General features: G+C 41.1%; 1 protein-coding gene across 14 annotated transcripts in view; it reads right to left on the bottom strand.

Moving 5' to 3' along the window:
- LOC140476467 (alpha-(1,6)-fucosyltransferase) overlaps window positions 1-27,600 on the bottom strand; it is a 741,369-nt gene that overhangs the window by 205,426 nt on the left and 508,343 nt on the right. For all 14 annotated transcript variants that reach the window (XM_072569145.1, XM_072569143.1, XM_072569136.1 and 11 more), the window contains one exon: window positions 471-901. In XM_072569145.1, coding sequence (XP_072425246.1) covers window positions 471-673 — 203 coding nt within the window. In that variant the 5' untranslated portion in view covers window positions 674-901. The remainder of the gene's footprint in view (window positions 1-470; window positions 902-27,600) is intronic.

Raw genomic sequence — 27,600 nt, forward strand, 5'->3', positions numbered from 1 at the left:
AGACCTGCTGAGTTTTTCCAGCGATCTCTGCTTTTGTTCTGATTTCCTGGATCCACAGTTCTTTCGTTCCTTTTTTAAACAGGGTCTACAGATCCTTGGTTTTTCACTCTGCCCCAAAATAATACATTGCAGAAAGATATTCAGTCTCCAGTAGACTATAATTAGACCACAAAGTCACAAAGTTATACCCAAGACTGACAGCATCTCCATAAGGCAAAACCTGGCAGTAATGTTTTTCTATGAGTCTCCATTTTAATGGCGTGTATTGTTCCCTGATGTCAAACAAATATTTCAATGACAGGCCTGACATCAACAATAATCATCATTAGAACTAGATCAATAATGTAACAGTTAGCCAAAGTGCACTCTCTCTTGACCCACTCACGGGCACGTCATTGCTCAGTGGCACCAATGATGTCACAATGCCACCACGTGGAGCCCCAGATGCATTCTGACCCGGCCTTACCTACCTCAGTGACTCAGCCATCCGCCGCAAATCTTCATTTTGTTGTTTCAAACGCTCAAGCTTGGCAAGTATCTTGGACAGTTCTCTGCTGGAGCGATCCGGTTGATCGCTGTCTCTCACGAGATGCCCGCCGATGTAGAACAGCAAAGTCCCCCAGGCAAGAAGGATCAACATAATCCATCGCCAGGAGCCAGTCCATGGCCGCATCTTCAGCTGGTCCGGTGCTCAGTAGCCACTCACAGGTCAAAAACAGCCATGCTTTCAGGATCTGTGCAGAGCTGAATGAGTATATGCCGTTCTTTCCCTCAACGCATTGTGCCAGGAATTCTCACAGCTCCTGAAATTTCTTGGACGCTGCTTTTCTTCCTTCAGATGAACCTTCCCCTTGATGTGACAACCAGTAAATTCACTTATTAAAAACCTCTCATTTCGACACTGCAGAAAGAGAAGAAAAAGAGTACATAATTGGATTAATTATATGACTTACAAATAATGGACTACACATGAAAGCAATTACACTGTAAGCCGAGATAGTGTTATATGGGGAGTGTCAGATCTCTGTGCCTGCCCTTCGAGCTTCAAAACGGCAAATCTCTTCACTTCATCTGGCTAATCCACACAATATATTAAAAGCCATTGCAGATAAACACAGCAAATAATATTCATCCACAGGTCGACTGGAGCTAGGAAGGCAATAGAGAGGCAGAGATTTTGAAGGCTGCTGCAATGAGATAGATGCACTGCATCATAACTCTGAGCACCAACAGTTATTCAAAGGCTTTCACAGATGGAATGAATTTTTAGAAATTAAGTTGCAACATATATTCAGAAGATTGAATTAGACTTGAAGATGGTTCTAAAACCATGATCAATGCTGTTAATCGATCTGAGAAAGCTATGGCCTCATATATGATCATCTACAGACTCACAAAGTGCTGCTTTCGCCCTGAATCCACAGTGACATCCAGCAAGTCTTGTATGTATAGAGTGCCCAGAGGGCTTCGCCCTTGCCCTTCCTCTAACCAAGGGAAACATGACTTTATTAATATGACAAGCTTACTGACAGCAGTGACTGCAAGATGTAATGTGTGTCACTTCAAAGGAGAAACAAACATGTTGAAAGATCAGAATTATTCAGGATTTTAAATAAGGTAGTACTTAGGCATTTCACGATAGAAAAGAAATTGTGAAATACCTGCTTGGCTTTCGTGTGGTTTGCAAGGTTGAAACTTACATGAGTTTGTTGGGAGCTGCCCAATACAATGTCAAGAACGGTTTAGGCTTCAGTGGATGAAGGGCTTTTACCCAAAACGCCGATTTTCCTGCTCCTCGGATGCTGCCTGACATGCTGTGCTTTTCCAGCACCACTCTAATCTAAACTCTGATCTCCAGCATCTGCAGTCCTTGTTTTTACCTTCATCATAATACCGCTGACTGGTTCCAAACCCATGAAGTAGACAGGTGTTAAAATGTTTGCAATTATCATTATTGTAACAAAGATTGCCAAAATGGAATACCTTTTTATCCCCACCTGTTTACCTCATGATTTGAAGAATGACAGTTATGTATATCTTTCATATAAATGTGTATGGGAAATAGATTAAATATTAAATATGGAAGAACAATGACAACTTGATGTTGAGAGGGTAAAGAATAACATCATATTTCCAAAAAAAGATACAAGTGAAAATTATAAAAGCATTTCAATACAAATCTAGACTTAGATAGTGTGTGCACACCACAAATAAGAGTATAATGGTGATACTTTTAAATATTAATAGAGTATTCCAACAAAGCATTATTCTTTAGGGTACACTGTGGAAGGTTGAATGTCCTCTAGTTTCCAGTGTTTTGTCATGTCTACAGAATTCAATAATAAGTGACAAAGGCAATTTGTAAAGGCTTAGTTGCACACTATATATTAACTTCCTGTGCTGACAAAAAATGGCACTGGTTAAGTTCAATGGGCCTGATTCCAAAACATTAGTTCTCTTGCAATAAAGATGAAAGAAGTCCCAATGTTAGTTAAAGCTTACATTATTATATATGCAAATGCCTGGGATGACAAAACAACACAACAGAATATCCTGATTCACCAGGACAGACGACATCAGTACATTACAGATTTCTGGATTTAAACAACTTAAGCTGCAACACAGTGTGACGTTAAAACAAAAGGTATTTGTAGAAAACAAAATTGAACTGCATATGTATTATTGAAATCCATGAAAAAATTTTAAGGAATTAAATAAAAGAGCATTCAACTTATATAAAAGCCACGATTTATGCAGAAAACCAAGAACAGTCTACTTACTCGTAACTTACATCCTGAACTTGGGATGAAATGTACTTGATGATTTGTGTTGTATGATCTATAGATAAAACTTATGTTTTAAATAATTCCTTCTCTTTTGATTGGCACGTTGCATTATTTCTAATGAATGCTTAATTCAGTGCATTACCCGTTATCTCCAGGTCTGTGCTTGTGCTAAAGAAGCATCATGTGGAGCACAGTCAATTTGTGGTTTTCAAAACCTCTCTAAGGCGGGTTCACTGCTAGTGTGAACATCCTTCTGGGAACTGTCACCGAATACTAGCCAAGCCTGCGCATTGCTCGCCATCAGCAATAAACTACCAGGAACCCCCATGGAATACTAACTCTCACCTGCAGAGAATACCAGCTGTCCTGTAGGAGTTCAACTGTATGTGTTCCTCCTGAAGCAAATATGGTTCACTAATGCAGTATCAAGTATTTGGCACAACATGTCCATTCAACTCTAAACAGCCAATAAATTTCAAAATGCTGGGAGTGACCTATAACGCCCTGGTACAGTCGCAATATCTATCCTTCTCAAACATGTCACATAGCAGGAAACAACACCCCATCAGCACAATGTGAAGACGTTTACATTCCCTATCACAGAACAAAGTTCACATTATTAACACTGTCCAAATCCACATGAGGAAGCCATAAACCAAAACAAACAAATTTACCAAATGACTCCCAGATGAAGGAATTACCAACAGGATTTCACTCCTTGTTACTTTAAATTAGTTTGATTAGAGTTAACACAAATTAATAAGTGAATGATATTTCAACTAAAAAGGCAAGTTTCACTTTAAATAGTCAATACAGTGGTGCTATGGTATAGAGAAGCACAAACACTTGCAAGCTTTCATCAGGATTCCACGGGTTAGATTATCGTCAGCAAGGTGCATTTTCATCAATCCTTTCCCAAACCACATGACAGTCCAATGGCACAGTTTTTCCACAAGTTCAACTGGGCAGCTGACCAGCCAATAACACCCCAGTTCATGACTTGGCCACTTTTAGGGAAAACACCAGCTCTTCACTATTTTTAAAAAATTCTTCCTTCATAGACTGTTGACTAGGCCAACATTACAGCCCATGCTTAATTACCCAGAAGGTACTGAAAGTTAACCACATTGCTGTGGGTCTGAAGTCACACATGGCCAGAGAAGGTAAGGACAGCAGATTCCCTAAAGGTGCAATCATGAGCTGATGGGCTTTTTCCAACAATCCACAGTGGTTATCAAACAATGTTTGTTATAAGGCTAGCTTTTTCCACCCAGATTCTTAGTTACATTTGAATTCCACTGTCTGCCGTGATGTAGCCATGCTCTGAATTAGTCCAGTGACATTACCACAATACCATTGCCTCTCCCACAGCAGTCCATATTCTCACCTTTAGCCAGTTCACACAGTACATCCAAGAGCTCCTGTCTCCTTTTCTGCCAATACAGACATTCTGATCTCTTGTTGAGAGTAATTTGTTTTTCTCTTTACAAAATCATCTGTGTTCCTATTTCCATATTTGTCCGTTTTATCTTTGCATTTGCACTCTTCACCTTCACCTTCTATCTCCTTCGCTTTTCACTCCCCTTCATAACTCAATTTCTCCATTGTGTCTGTCAGCGACACAGTTGATTTCTTAACTTCCTTTTTGTTGGCATTGCTTCCTCGTCAAAGATCATGAGAACATGTGGGCCAGCATTTTTCATAATGCAAGAAAACTCCAACATTTACAATTGACACAAACTCTTAAAACTCATTTCAAATATTTGCAATGACAGCACAGGTTACACAAGTATTTTAAGCAATTTGTCAATTTCCTAGTGCTTCTGGATCAAACGTGGGCACAATGTTCACTTCTCTCTAATTGTACTGAGCTCAATGAAGACATCCAACAATTACTAAATGAATTTATACAGTACTTTCAACATCACAAATGACCCCCAGGCCCATGAATATTATTATGCAAAATTTGATACTGAAGGTTGAAATTGGCTCAGTACAGCACCAGGATCCCAAGTTCGATTCCAGCCTTGGGCGACTGTATGTGTAGAGTTTGCACATTGGTCCTGTGTCTGCATGGGTTTCCTCCGGGTGCTCCGGTTTCCTCCCACAGTCCAAAGATGTGCAGGTCAGGTGAATTGGTCATGTTAAATTGCCCATAGTGTTAGGTGCATTAGTCAGAGGGAAATGGATCTGGGTGGGTTACTCATCAGAGGGTAGTGTGGACTGGTTGGGCCGAAGGGCCTGTTTCCACACTGTCGGGAATCTAATCTAAATCTAAAACATGTTATTATGACATTGCTTCAATGGCTTATGTTTTGAAGAATCGTGAAAAGAGGAATTTATTTCAAATTTGGGCATGTATCTGAAATTGTTTCGTTTAAAGAGGTCATTGAAATTTAATGAGGACACTGGAGTTTTTTTTTAAACAAGAACTCCTTGAAATCACATGAATGGCAATAACTGCATTTCCTGCTACAGACTCTATCTGGGATGTTTTGAACAGTAATTGGCATGGAGAGATGCCTGTTTTACCTAGGTCCATTGGAACAATTGGCCATCCGAAGTTGCCCCACAGTGTCCAGGGATGTGCTAGCTAGGTGGATTACAGAAAAGACAGGGTTAAAGGGATAGGAGAGGGGGTTAGGTATGGGAGGGATGCCCTTCCGAGGATTGGTGTGGACATGATGGGCCAAAAGGCCTGCTTCCACACTGTAGGGATTACATGATGATTTCAGAAACAACGTTTTGGAGAAACTCAGCAGGCATGTCAGCATTAATGGAGGGAAAAACAGAATTAACAGTTCAAGTCCAGTGACCCTTCGTCAGAGCTCTGATTAAACACTTTCTGTTTTTGTCCTTTTTCTTTCCTCCTTTCCTAAAGAGTACGCGTGCACTTTGGGCATTTTTAGTGCAACGCGCAGTTACACGATGTATTGCTGACAATGGATATTAATTCATTATTGTATCCTATTGAATAAGTTTGTTTGGATAACAAACTATAACAGTTGTTCGGAAGTATTTTGGTTGATAAACCTTTCTGATTAAAACCTAACGTTGATCAGGTATTTGAGTTGTACTTTCGGCAAAGGGAGAAATTACTTTTATATTACGTTGATGTCAATGGAGTAATGAGACTAGAGTGAGCGTGCATTCCTCCAACCACGAAGAGTTGTCAGTTCAGGAAACCAAAAATCTAGTCACCTAAGTAGGTCCTTTTTTCATGACAACTAGACTCTAGATAGAAAGGCACAAGTTGACCAGAATAACAAATGGCTTCAAGTTCTGTGGGTGTTTTCCTTCAAGGATTTAGTGGAATGATTTCTTACGTTTAAGGCTGTGTGAGCATTTCAATTGTATTGTGTTGAAGAAAGGCTTCTCCTATCTCCTCATTCTCTCGATCTATTCAAAAGTCCAATAAATCCTCCTTTGAGAGGAATGTAATTCTCTTTTGTGAAGCTAGCAGCTCGACAGCAAACAGTGAAAGAGAAATCATATCCAAACTACAGCCCATCTACAACATTGCTCAAAGGCACTTAACAGCCTGACTCTTTTGATGTGATCTTTTCCAACACATATAGATTATCTTCCAAAGTTTAAGGGCAGTAAAGTTAAAACTAAGTAATGGGCAGTATATGTTGATGTTTTCTTTTTCAGTATTAAGTTCAGGATCACATAGAACATTCAGCGATTGCTGACTATGGGCCATCAAATTTGCTGACAATTTGTAAACCAAGTTTGCCCACAGACTTGTATCTTGATCTCTCACTCCTGTTCCTATTAAAATACTTGCCAGCCAATTTATCTTTTTAGTTCTCAGATTAGTGGATATCGTTAATGGCTTCCTCTCTCCTTTCAATCTGCCATCATCATCCATCACCTTAAGAAAAGCTTTTGCAGACATTGCAGCCCTCTCCACACCTCAGCAAACCACCACTCCAATTCCATTCCCTTTCTCAAGTCTTTGTTTCCCAGCGTCCTCTTCTAGTGCCTCTCCAGCTGACTGGGCTTTGCTTTATTCTTATCTGCAGCAAGATTACCATTTGCAATAGCTCCTCTTCTTGTTTCTGTGCCATTATCTCTGATGATCCCCCAAGGATTCATCCTTGCTCCCCTTTATGTCTCATCGATTTACTGGCCGACAGCAACATACTTCAAAAGACCAATCACTTTTGTGTATGTATGCTAATGAAACCACTCTCAACCACTAATCTGCTTCCAACTTGTCACACTCCTTGCCGGACACCCAGGACTGCAGGAGCAGTAATTTTCTCCACCTCAGTATCAGGATGACTGAGGCAATTGCCTTTGGTCCCCTCTGTGAACCTTGTACACTAGTCAATGTCCTTATCCTTTTTGCTGGCAGCTGCTAGAAACTGAATCAGATGGTTTGCAATCTTGCTGGAATCTTTGGCCCTGAGTTGAGCTTATGACCACATATTCACTATACCACAAAAGGAAGCCACTTGGCCCACTGTGTCTTGCTAGCTCTCTAAACATTCAGGTTTACAGTCACAGTCAATCTCCTGCTTTTCCTGGCAACCCTGCACATTATTCAGGAAAAAAAATCATTTAACCCTCTCTTGAATGCCTCAACTGAACCTGCCTCCACCACAATTCCAAGCAACGTGTTCTTGACCACAACAAAATACCCTGCAAGGACTGCAACAAACATTCTGTTGGACAAATGGGGCAGAAAGCGAGTCACCAGGATACACGAGCACCAACTAGCCACTAAAAGACATGATCAACTATCACTGGTATCTATACACACAGACGAAGAGGACTGGGACAATACATCCATCCTGGGACAGGCTAAGCAAAGACACAAATGGGAATTCCTAGAGGCCTGGCATTCAAATTGGAACTTCATTAACAATCACATTGATTTGGACCCATTTATCAACCTCTCAGAAACAAAACTGAAAATGATATCACCCACCACAACAACACGATACAGATAAATAGCAGGCGAGACAGAAAACCAATGCTTTATTGGAGGCTCATGTTACCTAGCATGGTGACAAAACATCTGAGAACAAATCTAACAGCTCAGCAAGCAAACATCCAACCTGATCTAATTATGGCTGCGTGGAATAAAAAAAAAAATCACTGCGTTAACGTTATTCTCCCTGCATAGCATTACCCAACTCCACTGCCTCTCAGCTCATCTGAAACTCACATGCATTGCCTTAGTTACCGTCAGACTTGACCATTCCAACTTACTTCTAGCCAACCTCCTATGTCCACTGCTGTGTACATCTGTGGTAATTCAAAGTTTTGCTGCCCAGGAGACATCAGATGTAAAGTACATTGATATGGAAGATTGGGTGGATATTAGATGCAAAGGGCTCTCAGAAAGAACCAGTCAAGAGCTACACACCTTAAACTTGACCAAGGCGAAACATACATTCATCCAATGTAGACAGGATCAACTTGCAACTCCAATCCATACAGCTTCTCTAGGATTCAACAGACCTGCATAACTCAGTTGGGGCCTCTAAGTGTCCTTGACCATATACCTTTACTCTTCAATTCACCTGTCACACCAGCACAGAAGGGAACAAAGGCTGCAATTCAACGTGCAGATGGTAAATTGACCTCAGGCTCACATGAGATCAACAATGAATTCATGGACTTCAGTCCCAAACCTTCTTTCAGGCAATGGTTTGTCACATTATCAACCTCCCCACTTTACTAGGAACAGCACAGGCAGTTTCTCACCTCACCTAAGGAAATACAAATGTTACATTTCAGTCAGGAAAGTCCCTGCTTCCATTCTCTTCCATCGTATGGAAGAAATAAATAATTTCCTTGACATACTGAAAATAACTACAATCACACAGATGCAGGACCACACGTCTCTTCTCATTTGATACACCACTTCTGGGCGACACAAAATTTCAAACCGACATCCGAGACACTGCTGTCAAATGGAAATTTGCTCTCCTGGCTGTTAAGGTATTGGATCTGCATATTTTCCAATGATGGACTATTGTTACAGCAAAAGCTTTCCATGTATGCAGAGAATGCCTTCAATTAAAAAAAGTCAAAACTTTATTCCTGATGGACTCGGATAACATGCCTTTCTGTGACAATCTCAAAATGTGAATGAGAATCCAAAAATCTAAGTCATATCTGTTACATAACCAAAGGCCTAATTCCTCTGCATTCCCTTCCGATAAAGGGACAATTAAGAATGTCCAACATCCACAGACCATAGTCATCCATCCCCAGTGATGAGGTGAACAAGTTCAGACTCTCATGGAGAAGAGGCTGGAAGAGTGAACAGAACGAATGGCAATGGTATAATGATGAAACTCTTGACTACCCTCCCATAACCAAATATTCTTTTTCCTGCACTCAAAATGCAGGTTCTGTAATGCAGTTCCTTGCCTTTTCTTTTCTTATTCTGTGCACCCGCTTGCATACTTGTCAATTTCATTCCTTTGGGGTCAAACAATGAGAAAGTCTAACAGTTTCCAACATTTCTAACACATACAAAATAAACCAATTCATCCTGCAGTTCTGCTGAGCTGGTCAGATTGAATAACCTCAGCAGAGCAAGTACATTATGAATGAATTTATTCCTAGACACCTTACAATTTGCTGAATTGCTGCCAGGGTCATATCTGCAATTGGGATCTTGACATATTTGTATAGACAGACAAGAAATGTTTCAATGCCTTCAACTCCTCCAAAGAAACTGTTTAGCCTTTCCACTAGGGAGCTCAATTCAGAGGACTTAGCCATGGCGTTTTCAGCCTACAGTCAGGTCTGGTGACCACTACTCTAGAGCAACCGCTTCCAGTAGTTACCTTTCCCAGACCTGCAGAGAAGTTACAGAAACCTTGATTCACCCTTTTACTACAATTATACCATTACCTTAGTTAATAGGTAGAAACAGGATATGGAAATTCTGTTAATGTTCTTTCCCTAGAGTCTCTGATGTCAATGCCCTGACTGAACTTAAAAGTAACCCAGGAAAATCTTGCAACTTCCCTGTTCTGTGAAACTCACATAATCATGGCCTTAACCAACTGAAACACTGAAAGAGGGACACTAGTTTCAACATTTAAATAAAAAATACAGCAGACTGGAGAAGGTCTGGCAGCATCTTTCAAGAGGGAAACAGTTAATGTTTTGTGTCTGGTATGACTCTTTGGATTTAAGAGTTGCGGCATTATCATACTCTCATCCATTCATGTGTATTATACAACGCCCATCGAAAGAATTGCATGTTATCAGGGAATCCTGAAGTAACAGATGGTGTGGGTGGTCACTAATTCAGGCTTATTTACAAGAATAAAGCTGTTTGGTATAATGTTAATTCGACATTACAGCACTTTTCCTTGACACAGATTCACAATGCAGAATTTGTACTTACTTGCCTGTCAGTAGGTTTAGAGGCATAGGGTGCTTACATCAAAGAAACATCCTCCAAATTCTGGGTCCAAGTTATTCGAACATTACAAGTTACCTTGTCGGAGCAAGCTTTCACTTTTGTATTAATTACATCTTACCAGTTTGAATCATTTCACAAAGAACTTCATTTATCAGGATAACTCAATACTTATCATTTTGAATCGAAGCAAACCTATTAATTAACAACATCTAAATGGTAACGATCTCTGGGATCATCAGTTCTACAGGAGTGAACTTAAAACACAGATTCACAAACGCATGAAAATCATTTTATTGGCTCCTGATTGAACTGCAGTTTCTTTATTTCTTTAACTAATACCTATTCTCCAAACATTACAGATGGAATGAAGGGCGACAATCCATTTTTTCCAGTGTGTACTAGCTCATCACTGTCATATAGGAAACACCCAAAAGAAAGTTGAAAAATCCAGAATATTCCCATGTTAAGTGAAAGTGCTGAATTACATAAAGTGTTCTGGTGCTGTGCACCTTTTAAACTGCAAATCTTGGCACAAAGTATTAAAGCTAATGACATTACCAAATCTTAAACAGCTAGGTGATCCAATTTGCACACACTCAAGATAGTCTTTGAGTGAAGGTACCTCAGAATATTGGTCCATATTTCACAGTCATGTTCAGAGACATTGAGTCCTTGATCGACTTCCGACTGACTGTACAGAAGATACCATTATGCCCTCACCCCTGTACCACTCAAAGAAGCACACGTTTACTTTGGTCTGAGGAGACTAAAATAGGAGATGCAAATTCAAAATGTCAATTTAATCCTGAATCATGTACGGAAGTCACAAGAGAGAATAAAATATTGAGTTAATTAACAGATAAAAGAGTCAGAAAGAACAAATAACAAAATGATTTATCTTATTTTTAAATTGTTTTAAAATCTCCAACAATAATTACAATCTTAAGGAACCAGATGCCACATTTATAAAGTTAATTCCAGACCGGAGAGGCTTTTGCAAGGTGATTGAGTCATATTGAAAATGAATTTACATCCATAAGGGCACCACTTAATATGTCAAACTTATTTAGTGGGTATTTAGTGGTTACATTCTAAAACCTCATGGCCTTCGCGTGTTTGAATCCTCAATGTCTCAAAAAGATACTGGTGTAATAAAGCCTGTAGAAATGCTGGGCAATTCAGAAAGTAACTCCATGATTTTAATGTTAAATTGCACATGTGATGTTGCTGTCTGATTCACTCATTAATAAAGGTGATAGCATTAGTTTTATTTCTACCACAAAATCTAGGCCAATATATCTTGAGGTTACCAGTGTCATAATTCTTATTTGGCAGTGCGTTACAAGTAGCACCATTCAGTTGCTGGGCGATGTTCAACGCTTTCCGTAATTTTGCCAAAAACCGCAAGCTACCCTTTCAGCTGCCTCTCAATTGTTGGTTTTGGAACTGTGCTGTTGTCCACTGACTTTGCCTGAAGCTAAAAGCAGTTATAGTACTTGAGAAAATAATTTATTGAGTATGAAGCATTTTGGGACATCTCTCAGTACACAAACACAAACCACACACGAATATAGTTTCTTACTGCTGTAACCCCTTTGCAGTTATACTTCAGTGAACACTGAACTCCCTTCAAAGACAGTTAAAGAAAAACATTGCATTTAACTGCTGATTTTGAAGCCAAGAGATTTTGTCTGGGTGTGGAATAGATTCTTTTTTCCAGATATACACAGGACTGTTATTTTGCTCGTTGTGATGAGAAGATATATTTGACTCAAAAACTATTCCTTACTTCAAACCTTCAATTGCAATTTGAGCTCCAACTTCAGAATAAAACCTGTCCAAAGCACACTAAACTGCTGTTTAAACTTGGTCAATTCATTCATTCTATTCCTGTTGAATCACCTGTCCTCTTTTGTTTTGAACACCCACATTGCTTTCTCTTGTTTTTCCTGGTCCTCTTCTTTGAAAAATATTTTCATGCCGTCAAAATTGGTGGGAAGGTTAACAGTGAGGAAGTTAGGTTTAAATCACAGGAAGATATAGATGAGCTGGTCTGATGAGCTGATCAATGGGAAATGGAATTCAATCTGGATAAGAGTGAGGTAATGTACTTGGGCACAACAAATAAGGCAAGGTAAACAAAAGGGAGGCACCGGGAATATGAGGGACCTGGTGTGCATGCCCTCTGGTCACATAAGGTAGTGAGACAGGTAGATAAAACAGTTCAGGCAGCACGTGGGATACTTGGCATTATTAGTCAAGGCATAGAATTTAAGGGGAAGTTATACCGAATCTGTACAACATGTTGTCTAGGCCACAGCCAGATTAGTTCGGGAAAGACATTTTTGGAGGAACATAACTGTATTGGAAAGGGTGCAGAAAAGATTTGCCCGGCTGTTGTCTGGGCTGGAGAGGTTTAGCTATGAAGAGAGATCAGATAGACTGGGGGTGTTTTCCTTGGAGCAGAGGACATTGAGGGAAGACAAGCTTGAGATGTATAACATCATGAGGGGCTTAGACAGGAGGGAACTTTTCTCCTTGGTGAAGGGAACAATGACTTGGGGAGGTGGGGGTTGGGGCAGAGGGCATGAATTTATGGTAAAGGGCTGAAGGTTTACAGGAGATGTGAGGGAAAACCAAATCACTCAGAGGATGGTGAGAATCTGGAAATCACTGACAGTATGAATGGTAGAGACAGAAACACTAATGACATGAAAGAAATATTTACGTGAGTGATTATGAATGAATGAATGAGAATGAATGAATGAATTTCTGAAAGTAAAGTAGACATGACAGTAAAATCAATGAGCAATGCAACAAAATATAGTGAAAAGCTTTCATTTATCACCACAATATGGTACCAATTTGATATTTTAAGAGAAAAATGAAAAGATAATTGTCTCAAAGGTAGAAGACAGAGGTTGGTAGTAGAGGGTTGTTTCTCAGACAAGGAGTGCCACAAGGATCAGAGCTGGGTACACTACTTTTTGTCATTTCTATAAATGATTTTGTACGTGAGCATAAGAGGTACAGTTAGTAAGTTTGCAGATGACACCAAAATTGGAGGTGTAGTGGACAGTGAAGAGGGTTATCTCGGATTCTAATGGAATCTTGATCAGATGGGCCAATGGGCTGAGGAGTGGCAGATGGAGTTCAATTTAGATAAATGCGATGTGCTGCATTTTGGGAAAGCAAACCTTAGCAGGACTTATACACTTAATGGTAAGGCCCTAGGGAGTGTTGCTGACAAAGAGACCTTGGAGTGCAGGTTCATTGCTCCTTGAAAGTGGAGTCGCAGATAGACAGGATAGCGAAGGCAGCGTTTGGTATGCTTTCCTTTACTGGTCAGAGTATTGAGTACAGGAAGTAGGAGGTCATGTTGCGGTTGTACAGGACATTGGTTAGGCCACTGTTGGAATATTGCATGCAAGTCTGGTCTCCTTTCTATTGGAAGGATGTTGTGAAACTTGAAAGGGTTCAGAAAAATTTACAAGGATGTTGCCAGGGTTGGAGGATCAGAGCTACAGGGAGAGGATGAATACTCTGGGGTTGTTTTCCTTGGAGCATTGGAGGCTGAGGGGTGACCTTATAGAGGTTTATAAAATCATGAGGAGCATGGATAGAATAAATAGATAAGGTCTTTTCCCTGGGGTGGGTGGGTGGGTGGGTGGGTGGAAGAATCCAGAACTAGAGGGCATAGGTTTAGGGTGAGAGGGGAAAGATACAAAAGAGACCCAAGGGGTAACTTTTCATGCAGGGTGTGGTACATGTGTGGAATGAGCTGCCAGAGGAAGTGGTGGAGGCTGGTGCGATTGCAACATTTAAAAGGCATCTTGATGAGTATATGAATAGGAAGGGTTTGGAGGGATATGGGCTGGATGCTGGCAGGTGGGGCTAGATTAGGTTAGGATATCTAGTCGGTATGGATGAGTTGGACTGAAAGGCGTGTTTCCATGCTGTACATCTCTATAACTCTATATAACTTGAAGAGAAGTCCATCTATGTTGGAACTCCGAGCCGGCTCAGAACCACCATCGTCTGGCTGCCGTCTATGCCAGACCCAACTAATGTCAAAGTCACTGTTGCTCAGGTGTCATTCACCTATGTCATCGCCTGCGCCAGACTCACCAAAGGAGTGTCCTGTCAAGATGCAACAGCGATGCCCTTCTGCCACTCCCTACACCGGACCCCCCAACCAACGATGAAATTACTGCTCCTCAGGAGCCATCTTTTGCTGCGCAATCCACTTCACTGATGTGGTTTCAAGGCTCATTGTCACCCATGCATTTACACGTACACTTACAATACTGAGGCATACAAGGTTATGGGTGCAGTGGCGGGAAATGGAACCAGAATATTTAGGTGGTTGCTTTTGACCAGCACAAGCTCAATGGGGCATAGGGCGTTTTTCTGCCACATGGACTCCCATGTCCACTTCAAGATGACACAAGAGTTAGAAGGGAGTCAAACTGGTCTGTGTGCTCATGGAAGAATTTGTGCTCGTGAGCTGAGGGGCTCGTGGGTGACACTGGATCAGGTTGTAATAAAACATTGTGTTAACCTCTTCATCACTGGTGCAACATAGCTGCATTGCATTTTACCTACCAATTGGACTCCAACAACTCATCTAGTCTCTTGGCAGCTCCTCCCAAACGCACAACTTCCATCATTTAATGAGACAAAGGCAGCAGGAAGTGGGGAGCCATTACATCCATGTCACCTTTCATGCTGTTCCCTGCCCTGGCAGACCTACATCAATGCCACTGGGTTAACATCTTAAAACCCTACCACACACAACATCTTCATCCCACGGGATGCAACAGTTCAAGAAACATCACCTTGTCAAGAGCAATTTTACACATGGACAACAAAATACTGGTCTCAACAGTCACACTTCATTTTGAGCAGTACTAACTGCTGCCAGAATAAACAGCACAAAGTCGACTTGTAAACTGATACACTGCATTCATCTCCATAGTTTGAACAATGTATCTGTCATGACAACTAATTTCCTCTATCATCATTTCCTATGTAACTGACAGACTAAACAACCCATGATGAAGTTGAATCAAGTTGCAATCAACCCAATTGTTTCTCATCCATCCTCCAATTAAACCTTTTGTTTTTTATCTTTGATAAGTCTGAAGAACATCCAGGTTTGAGATCGCATTTTTCTGCTTGAATTAAGCTTTGCATAGCTCCTGAAGCACCACTTTGTCTCTCAAAATGTGCATTTTGGCAATTGTTCTCAGTGTTGAAAATCCAAATTTATGAATTTGGCTGTCAAAAAAAAATTGCTTGGAAAAAGTTGCACTGAGCCCTTGCCATTAGATTTGGCAGGAAATCTAGCATCCTTGCCCTGTCTAGATATTTTTTTTCCCCTCAAGCTAACATGTTTGCTTGTGTTCCATTGTGGCCTTTGGCAGTTTCAAGTAAATGTGGAAACCCTACAGTGCAACTCAATCATTACCCGATTCTGCATAATAGAATCATAAAACTATATAGCACAGAAACAAACCCTTCGGTGCAACTCATCCATGCCAACCAAACATCCTAACCTCTCAATCCCATTTGCCAGCACTTGGCCCATATCCCTCTAAACCTTTCCTATTCATATATACATCCAGAATACTTTGTTATAAATTCCTTGAAGTAATATTGTTGGCTCTTGATAGACAGCGTGGTCATAAATTGGAAATGAGAAGCCACATTCAGCAAGTCATACTACCCTAACGCACATTTCAGCAAGAGCTAGGCGATTTAAAGAAAACGGCAGAGATGATAGATTAAAATGCCAAGTGTTCTTTACATTTTGGGAGCTAACACTTTTGATTTATTTTCTAAGCACCTTCACTCTTCAGAATAATGAAGTCAGCTGTTGTTCATCAGGAAACGCACACAAGTGTTAACTTCAGAATGATCTTATGGCACAGTGAGAGTGTCCCTACCTCGAAGCTAGAAGGTCAGGGTTCAAGTCTCACCTGCTCCAGAGATGTGCAATAACATCTCTTAACAGGATGATTAGAACAATTCAAAATGTTGACTCCATGTCCAGTTTCATGGAACCTTCTTTTCCAGTGGCAAAATGGGAATAGTCCCAGTCGCTGGCATTTGGACCATATTCCCATTACCAGAGGTCTCTAACAAACTTGGTGACTACACACCACTACTGCTTAGAAATTATTTTATAACAAAATGCTTTAAGACTTTAATATCTGCTGCAGTGCCTCATGATCACCGATGTGTTTGCAGCCATTTGAAATGTAAGAGGTACACAACTCCTCTCAGAAACTTTACGATCAAGGAACTGACCAATTTAGAGATAGTTTTACTGACTTTATAACTTACACACCATTGAATTACATCTAATTAATGAACAGGAGAGATTAGGACAACAGACGTTAAACTCACAAATTGGACAAAGTGTCTAACTTTAAGATTCATATGACTGGAGACTTCTGTGGGAGCTGGGACAGGGCGAGCTTTTTACAAAAATTCCAAAGACCAAACATTCACAGCAAAAGCACCATTTTCAAATCAGAAAATTATGTCTTTATGTCCCATGGCAACATTTTTTCTATTACAATGGCAAAAGCTGCTTTTGGAAGAGAATTGCTTTGCAAACACAAAAAGGGGAGTTCCAGGCCTACAATCAGCTAAGGACACTTTTCATCTGACTATTGTATTGGAATAATTTGGCCTCAGGGTAATAAACTCAATTTGTCAGTATGCTGCATCAATTCACTGAGCGTCCGAGTATACAGCAACTTTTATGCTGTTGGATCTGCACCTTGCAAACTCATTTCAAATCGGCAAACTTCCAGGTTGTCCAGTGAACCTTTCACAGTGATTCATAATTGCTTCTTATTGCTTTTTATTTAAGTATAATGGCACGATTGAAATCACAATCAATAGGGAACCTTTATGAAGTGACAATTTACCATTGTTTCTGAAACTCATTGTGGTATCATTTGCATACATTGTTCACGCCAAAAATGACTGACTCCTCCAGTTTTTATCACTTACTTGTCATGAACATTTTGTATTGCTCTGATAATAACTAGCTGTTCTTTTTTTATTTCACTTCTCTTTACAACATTCTGTCAAAGATTAACAAAAGCAACAGGAGATGTGTAATTGCCACAATGTGCTCACTCCTTAAATGGACCATGTGATGTTCAATTAACAATGAGTACAACAGTCTTAAGAACAACTATCAACTTCCAGCTTCTTTTAAACTTAAGCTTGCCCCAAAAAAAATTAATGTTAAAATATACATTTAATCCAGTGATTCTCGATCATCTTTTTGTTGACGGATTTATTTCGAAATGGATCAACTATCACAGATACAATGAAATGATAATACTTAGAACATGGAAATGCTCCACGTAAAGTGCCTATAATGCTTTTAAGCAACTCAGCATTTCATTGCAGATACCATTGAGGTCAATGTGTCTGCTTTTCACTGTACAGCCTGTCTAGTCTTTCCAAGAGATTGGGTGGAAGCCTGGACAAAGCACTTGAGGAAGGAGGGAGGGAGGAAGAGCAGAAGCTTGGTCATGCCAAGGTAGCGATCAGGAAAATAAGCACATTCGCCTGATGGCCATTTTTGATTTGCTTACTTCACGAGGCCAGCAGTGCAGCACAGACTCAGGAGTCTCTCTCATGGAGGAGGATCTGCCCAGCCAGTTTTGAGCGCCACAGTTTTAACCCACAATGCCTGTAAGGATAAAGTTAACTTTTTCATGCAAACAATAGCTCTTCCAGGACTTTCTCACAATCTCACAGTCTGGAAAAAGCAGCTGCGATAGATCGGGAAATTGAGTGCATGACAAGTTGTAGGGAGCCATTCTCATTAAATCCAACATTATTATAGCTAACTGGTCACAGTGAAGTGTGCAGCTCCTCCCAGCTAAGTTGGTTGAAAGGATGGAGGTAATGTCCACAGTCCTGGACTAGGATGCCCAAGTTCAGCTCCCACCTGCTCCAGAGCTGTGCATTAACAGCACTAAACTGGCTGATTAGAAAATATCTGAAGAATGGATTCAACTTGACCCCATTTCCACTATGAAGGCCAACATAAAGTTTGCCTTTTTAATTGCCTGCAGAACTTTCAGCGACTGGTGTATAAAAACACCTGGGTCTTACTGCACCTCCGTCCTTTCCCAACTTATCACCACTCATAACAATCTGTTTCCTGTTTTTGCTACAAAGTAGATAATCTCATGCTTATCCACATGACACTTTATTTGCCATGCCTTTGACCGTTCACTCAACTTGTGCACATCACACTGATGTCCCTCTGCATGCGTTCATCCTTCAGTTCACACTCCCAACCAACTTGGTGTCATCTGAAAGTTGAAGATATTACCTCTAATTGTCTCACCTAACTTATTAATATATTTTGAGAATAGCTGAGGTCCTTGCTGTGCTGGGGAAAGCACCTGGGGAATGAGATGGGAGGAAGAGCAGAAGCTCGGGCGTGCCAAGTTAGCGATTGGGAAAACAAGCACATTCGCCTGGTGGCCATCTTTGATGGTCCTTCCTGTGGACCCCACAACTTGAGCTCCACTCAGAAACTGATCAGTTTATTCCTTGTCTTTGTTTCCTGTTTGCCAGCCAGTTCTCCATCCATGTCAGTACATTATCCTCAATTTCATACATTTCAATTTTACAAGTCTTCTGAAAAGTATGTCCATGGGTTCCCCCTTATCAACTCGACAAGTTGCATCCTTGAAAAATTCTAAAGCTTTGTCAGTCATGATTTCCCTTTCATCAATCCATGCTGATTCTGCATAATCCTGTCACGGATTTCCTAATGCTCTGCTATTCAAGGTTTTATGCAAAGGATTCTTGGCATTCTTTCTACTCCTGAGATCTGGCTAACTGATCAATAATTCTGTGTTCTCTCAATCTCCCTTTGAAAATAGCAGTGTGTCATATCAGCTTCCCTCCAATCCATGGGAACTGTTCCAAAGTCTGTTTCGTAGCAGCGTGTTTCTCCCAAACTGGAATCTGGAACAACGTTCACAGCAACAGATAACTTGGATATTCCAGAATCAGAATGGTTCTGCAAACCTTCATTTAGTGTCATGATATTTTTTCAACTCTAAAGGGAGCCTCATTTCTATCTAGGACTAGCTAGAAGGGTTTCAAGAAGGAGTTTACAAGAGACAAGATAAACATGCTTAGTAGTTTTGCACTATTGTGCCACACTTCTCTTGTTTGATGGTCATTTGTATTTCATTTAGGACATAGGCAAATTCAAACAAATCTCATTTGGTTGCTTTAGAATTCTGGCAACAGAAACATTAGAGATGAATTCTCTTACTCGTCACTGCTGTCACTATTTTGCTGTCCAGCTAATATCGATGCTCAACACAAGATTCTCGTGGCTAGCTTTGGTTTCATAACATCCAGCCAAAATTCTGGGATTAGAGATAAGAAACATTCTGAATCTCGCTGATGCAAGGTTCACCTTGATGTACTGTGCAGCTTTTGCAATAAAAGCTGAACTTCTGAATTAAGCACAGCAACATTTGTGTTACAGACACACACCAGCTCTGTTTAACCACTGCAAAATTATTTTTGCAAATATTCCTTACCTAATACATTTCTATGCATAAAAACAGTACTCCACCTTCTTTAAAACAAGTACAGTTTGGGTTTGAAAGAAATAAATTGCGTTTCATCCAGATAAAAGAAGGTACCAAAGGGAACGTTATTTTTAAGCTACATGAAACATTTTGTCCTTCAGAACATTGCCGTTGGCAATTTACACGTGATCTAGTTAATTATGCTGAACCATTCAGATACCTAAAAGAAACCAATGTCAAGGGTTGTATGTCGAATCACAGAAGAGGCTCTACATTAAATCAGACATGAATGTCTACTCACTATGTCTGATGGGAAAGTGACTTATTGACTTCGTCTGAACTCCGAACCATGGAAACATTTTCTATCCTTCTATTGTGACAGTGTCAGAATGGATTGCTACATCTAACCAATATATGTATGTAAGCAGTAGATATTATACAAGAGTGTGTTTAAGTTCATTTATTTAATACAATGGGAGCATGATAGCTTATTCATGCTAATGAGTTAGATCAAAGTGAAACTGGTAATTAGCAAACACCTTTTCAAGCACTGATGGATGATATAATATTAGAAGTCAGCATAAACTGAAGTGAAGTGTTTGAAACCCAATGTATCTCATGTGTACTTTGAAATCTTTAATATTTGCATCATGAACTGGAGGTAAACAATTGACAACCAGTATTATTGAAATCGGCTTTCAATTCATCTTTTGTCAATCCAGTATGGAGCGCTTTAATTTTTACTGGGGACTGCAAAAGTAAAATCAAAATGTAATCAAAAGGGTGATGCGCTTTAGAGAGCATTGGGATGGAGGTAACATTTGCATGAATTCATTGTTAACAAGATCTCCAAGATTGCTTGAGGTCAACTGAAGATGGAATTTATAATTAGGTTGGTGGAACTGAACTGAATTATGAAAATAGTTTAGAATATTATGTTAGCAACTTTCCAAGAATCATAACATCCCTACAGTGCAGATAGAGGCCATTCATCCCACTCAGTCTGTGCCGAACTTCTAATCTGCATCCCACACAGAACCACTCCCCCATCCTATTTCCCATAACCCTGCATTTACCATGGCTAATCCCCCTAGCCTACACATCCCTGAGGGCAATTTAGAGTGGTCAATCTTACTAACCTGTGCATCTTCGGACTGTGGGAGGTAACCGGAGTACCCAGAGGAAATCCACGCAGATGCAGGGAGAACATGCGAACTCCACACAGACAGTCACCCGAGGCTGGAATCGAACCTGGGTGAAGCAGCAATGCTCACCACTGAGCCACCATGTTGCCTTTTTAAAAAAGTGCATTATCAACATGGAAAACTAGTAGGCAATATCATGCTTGCACTTTAAAAGATTCCCACAAAAAATGAGAGTGAATGCCATCAGATAGCTTTATGGACAGCATTTCTACTTTTAGAATGTACTTGCTCATCCCATCATAACAGGATTTTGGTTCAGTCCATCATCCCTTCAGTATCTGTGCTGCATGAAGTGGGCACGGTGCCTACAGCTAGTCTTTCCAGCATGGATATGATGATTGTGGCACGGTGGCACAGTGGTTAGCACTGCTGCCTCACAGTGCCAGAGACCCGGGTTCAATTCCCGACTCAGGCGACTGACTGTATGGAGTTTGCACGTTCTCCCCGTGTCGGCGTAGGTTTCCTCCGGGTGCTCTGGTTTCCTCCTACAGTCCAAAAATGTGCAGTTTAGGTGGGTTGGCCATGCTAAATTACCCGTAGTGTTAGGTGAAGGGGTAAAATGTAGGGGAATGGGTTTGGGTGGGTTGCGCTTCGGCGGGTCGGTGTGGACTTGTTGGGCTGAAGGACCTGTTTCCAAACTGTAAGTAATCTAATCTATTGTGGGCGGCACGGTGGCACAGTGGTTAGCACTGCTGCCTCACAGCGCCAGAGATCCGGGTTCAATTCCCACCTCAGGCGACTAACTGTGTGGAGTTTGCACGTTCTCCCAGTGTCTGCGTGGGTTTCCTCCGGGTGCTCCGGTTTCCTCCCACAGTCCAAAGATGTGCAGGGCAGGTGAATTGGCCATGCTAAATTGCCCGTAGTGTTAGGTAAGGGGTAAAAGTAGGGGTATGGGTGGGTTGCGCTTCGGCGGGGCGGTGTGGACTTGTTGGGCCGAAGGGCCTGTTTCCACACTGTAAGTAATCTAATCTAATCTAATCTGATTGACTCACTAGTGCATCCAGCGTCTCATGTCTGACAACTTCCAATGCAGCCTCTAGAAAGAAAAAGTCTCTAAGCTTCAGTCGGAGCTCAAAATGACAACCCGCAAAGTCAACAATTATGGCTGGGAGGGTTCAGGAGGACTTGTCACATTACTCTGCCCTCTAACAGACTACTGCCATTGACTGCCACCGTTTGACAAGTGCAGTGGCTCTTTGCAGCATGAACCAGCTACCCTTTCTCAGGATGACAGCATTCATCCCCCCCCCCCCCCCCCACCCCCATCTTCAGCACTTGCCCTTACGATTTCCTGCCACCCACACTGTTCACAACGCTGCCATCCAGGAGTGGGGGACTGTTGGGGAGTAGGGAATTGTGTCGACATTCGTGGTGTTCAAATTAAGTGTTTGTGTTTAGTCTGAGCAGGAAGGAATGGTTGAAGTTGCTGCCTCTCTTCCTGTTCTTGCTCCTTCAGTGATCTCAGCTGATAGCCAGTGGCAACCTCCAATCCCTATTTGATGACAAGTTTCTGCATCAGTCAGCAGACCTCTGCAAAGCCAGAGAGTTAATTAGGCAAGTTAAACAGGGTTTACTCAGGTAGTCTAGGCAGCAGAACTATTGCTTCATCATACTGATAGTTAGTTCCGTCACATCTTATCAGGCAGCACGACCATCTTCATGGTCACACTAATCAAGCCTGTGGGACGTGACCCCAAGACACGACTCATGTCAATAAGATAACTTTTGTCAGCAATCTTTTGGTAGTCATCTTTAGATTTGCCATGGGAATTGAGATAAACACAGATATACAGTTCACAATCTCAAAATGAAAGCAGCCTGCTGACCAGGGTTTCATCTGTCTGCTGAGTTACCTGTAGTCACGTACCATGGAGTGGAACCCCTGTGTGTTGTGGTACATGGTAAAGTTAGCAATGTGGCACTCATCACAGCAACATCTGTGATCTCAATTGTACTGTGCACTGTTGGGAAGCTGCAAACCCTTCAAAAACTTTTGCGCTTGCTCTCCTGCTTCCCTCTGATACAAGTTAATGAAGATACCCTCTCTCTTTGGATCGTGAGCCTCAAACATTTCCCTTGCACCGCAGTGCAATATGAATTTGCAAGTCATTGTGACTATCTGCGACACCAGTGTAGAATGAGCTATCCACATGGATGTTCGTCACTGGATTACTTGTAGAACTATCCACAATTTGGTCCCTGCCCAGCTCTTAAATTGCAAACTGAGATTTAGGTGGTGGAATTTCTCCCCGCTCAGATATGGTTTCTGGCGAAGAAGCCTTCTCCCCTCCCAATTCGAGAAGCTTAGCCTCTGTTCACACTCCTGTCTGTGAGCAATTGCTAATGCAAAAGACTTCCAGTCAGGAAAATGTACCTCAGTGTGAGATATCTCATTCACTATGGACATATACAATAACAATGGAAAGCAAACGAAGTGTTGAACTAGAGCAACAGCCAGCAGAAATACAACTAGTAAGTAAATGAGGAAGAGTCACTCGACGCAAAATGTTAATTGTGCTTTCCATCTACAGATGCTGCCAGACCTGCTGAGCTTTTCGAGCAATCACTGTTTTTGTTTCTGATTTTGGTTTTTAATTTAGTAAATAACTTGAATATATTTGATGATCCTGTAACATTATTGGGTACTGGTCTTTTCTGCTGTTTGACATTCTTTCAGCTGTCCACAGTTCAAGATGGGCATTGATTTAAACACGGAATAGCATTGGTTTTAAATCAGTGACGCATGCTGATTGACATTGCCATCTGCCTTCTCTGCATGCTTCCTATAAACTGTAGTGCATCCACTAAGCATCTTAGCAATATGACATTGTCCATGCTTCACACTGAAAGTGTGTACACATGACCCACATGGAACCTTAAGGATTTGATGAACCACTTTTGAAGACAGAGAAGACAAATGCACTGTGTGATGTCTGTCATTCTAAATACAAGTGAGAGGCAGCACAGTGGCTCAATGGTTAGCACTGCTGCCTTACAGCACCAAGAACGGGATTCGATTCCGGCCTTGGACAACTGTGTGGAGTTTGCACATTCTCCCCATGTCTGTGTGGGTTTCCTCCCACATTCCGAAGATGTGCAAGTTTAGGTGGATTGGCCATGTCAAATTACCCTATAGTGACCAGGGATACTATGGTCAAGGGCTTGTGAAATGCAGGGTTTCAGGAATAGGGTTGGAGGTGTGCATCTGGGTGGGATGCCCTTTGGAGGTGCGGTGTGGACTTAACAGTCCAAATGGCCGGCTTCCACACTGTAGGGATTCTACAAGAGATTTAATGTGTTTTTGTTTCCATTGCCTTTCGGCTGACCTTTTTGTTCAGAAAGAAATCGTGAATATAATGTCCTCGAAGCTATTCTTTATGTTCAGGCAAATGCCAGCAACCTTTCAATGATAGGCAATGACAACGTAACCATTTTCCCTTCGGCTAAACGACTGAATGCTGAATGACTGCAGTTGATTAAAATTGTACAGAAATTTTGTTCTGTATACTTTCTTCACCCCATTACCACCATGCCTCTCATTGCAAATAAATTACATATCACAATCCTTCAAGTAAGGTAGCAGCACCCAAAAAGATCCAAAGTAACCAAGACCCTGTGAATTTGCCACAACTGGTCAACCACTCAGCTTTCATTTCTATCCGCCAAAGCTATTCCAGTCCTCAATGGATTAATTTATTTTGCTGTCAAATCACAACCAGAGTTCTGCAGGTGCATTTTACACCTTCCAAGTGAGACATCAAGGTGGGCATTTTCAAATTGAAACTCTATCACAGGCCTTTCTGACTGACACAATGATGAACTATCCCTTATTTCTCACTGGGCAAATCAGCGGGAAAGACAAATCATCTGATTTCCACATTAAACCCATGCTTCCCAAAGTTGCTTTCTCATTCTGGTGCTAAATTAAAAGTAACTGTTGTTGCAGGGCTATCTGCAGCATTGGATGGGGTTTGGACTCAAATGTCACTAGCAGACACAATGTTTAGCTACGGTGCAGTTTCTCTACATCTGTGTACGTTAATCGCAACTTGCAATTCTTGTAAATGAATAAAAGTACCTCCACAAACAAAGTCTTGCTGCAGTGCCTTTGACCAATCAGGTTAAGGAGCATCATAAAATGATTAATTGGTTGAGGACGAGTCTCTCTTTACCTGTCACTATTCATGCCTCAGCTACACCAAATGTACATTGTTTACCCATGCAATTATCCTCCGACTTTAAACCTTACAGGATTCAAAGCTTTGAAGTCATTACTTCACCTTTGTCTGAAGTAAGCTGGTCAGTTGAAAGGCACAGAAGGTCTCTATTCTAACGTGAAGATGAATAAAATAGATTACCAACGACACATCATGACTAATTACATTTAGAAAGCAGTATGCTTTCACCAGATAACAATACCATGCACTGTGAGGCAAGACAGGCATCAGATTAAAACTGTTCATTAGTAATGAGGATGGTGAAATGTGTTGAACATATCCAAGTGAAATCAGTCTTTTTTCCTACTGCTGCACAGACTCACCATGCTTCAAGTCTGATATTTGAAAGCCTTGAAAGCAGTATTACCAAACTTCACAAATTATTATTTTGCAATACTGCACCTTTATCATCATGCATACAGTGTATCAGAGATTTTAAAACTCAGTTTTGAACTATCTTGTTTTCTTTTAATCTTTGCTAGGCTGGTGCACAAAGAAAATCCAAGGGAAAGAAATCCTTCTGAGTGAAGAGCAGTGCAAGTATGGAAAATACTACAATTCTGACCATGAAAAGAAATCTATCAAAAGGTTTAGTTTTGGATTGAAGAGAAAGCAAGTTCTGAAGAACTACGAGGGCATGTTCCTTTATCGGATGCAATATAGGAAACAGTTTGGCTTTCCAATTCACAACAAATTTGCTACACCCTTCTTCATGTGGAGAGTCATGCTCCTTTATCACGAGGTTTATCTCAAGCAATCTACAGATTACAACCTATTTCTGCAAAATATATGCAGGTGTTGCTACACAGCTAAAAGTTTCTCTTCAGATTAGATTACTTACAGTGTGGAAATAGGCCCTTCGGCCCAACAAGTCCACACTGACCTGCCGAAACGCAACCCACCCAGACCCATTCCCTACATTTACCCCTTAACCTAACACTATGGGTAATTTAGCATGGCCAATTCACCTAACCTGCACATTTTTGGACTGTGGGAGGAAGCCGGAGCAACCGAAGGAAACCCACGCAGACACGGGGAGAATGTTTGTGTGGAGTTTGCACAGTCATCTGAGGTGGGAATTGAACCCAGGTCTCTGGCGCTGTGAGGCAGCAATGCTAACCACTGTGCCACCGTGCTGCCCAATTAGAGAAAAGTATTCGCGGTCCATTCTGGAGCGAGGAAGCAGGGACAAAGTCCAAACTCCCAGCACAACATTCAACATCTTACGACCTGACGGTAGCTCAAGTAGCTAAACATATCAGACTTTGCAAACAGGGAACGTAATCTGTTGGAAGTCATCAAAAACCAATTAATGCAATGCACAGCTCTGCTACATGCAATGTAAAGCTGCAACACGGCATCCCGTGATTTGGGAAGTGGCTACTTTCCTGAATCTTATGATCCAGTAGATAGCATTATGAGTCAGGATAGGTAGAACGCTGATGTTGCATCCTTGGTCAAAGATTCAGAATAAGAATCACTATGATAAAGGAGGGGACAAAAATAGGTTGACCACATTCTATAAATTGTGAAACTGACTTGTGGGAATTGACACAAACAAGTATCTGTGTCTTTATCAACGATTAAACATGAGGTTGTCACCCACACAAACTACAGAGACCATTTGATTCCAAGACAATGCATGATCAATTTTTCTTCCAAGAATAATCCCACAGTCTACGTTGCCAAAGGAAAGTTGGACGCACCATTTTCCTTCAAGACCAACTTTAGATTATTTCCATTTGAAAGTTTTCATTATCAAGACTAACATCTTGGCAAGATGGCTAGTGCTCACTTTATAATAGTTGGTGAAACACAGAGATTAGTCTGCGATACCAGCTTCAGTAAAGCAGAACATCAAAAAATAAGAACGGGAGAAGGCTATTCTGCCCATTGAGTCTACCCTAGCCATCAATATGATCACACCTGAATGAACCTTACAATGCTTTTTTTACCCACATTATCCCCACAACCCTGTACTATTGGGAGGTAGAAATCAAACTTAAACAAACTCACAGCTCTCTGTGACAGAAAATTCCAAAGGTGCACAACCATTTGAGAAAAAGAATTTATCCTCATCTCACACCTCAGTAACATTCCTTTCTTTTTAAGTTGCATCCCACTTCTGGATCCCTCAACCAGGTGAAGTAGCTTATCTGCATAAACTGTTTCTATCTTGCTGAGCAATTTATCAATTTCAATGAGATCACCCCTCACTCTTTGAAACTCTACAGAATACAGGCCCAGTTTACACTCTCTACAAAGAGCAGATCTGCCATCCCAGAAACAAGTTTGGTGATCCTCTATTGCACTCCCTCCATTTTAATATCATTCCTGAGGTAAGGAAATCAAAACTGCAAGCAGCGCTCAAGATGCTGTGTAACCAAACTCCTA

The sequence above is a fragment of the Chiloscyllium punctatum genome, chromosome 4, assembly GCF_047496795.1.
Source record: "Chiloscyllium punctatum isolate Juve2018m chromosome 4, sChiPun1.3, whole genome shotgun sequence".
NCBI lineage: Eukaryota > Metazoa > Chordata > Chondrichthyes > Orectolobiformes > Hemiscylliidae > Chiloscyllium > Chiloscyllium punctatum.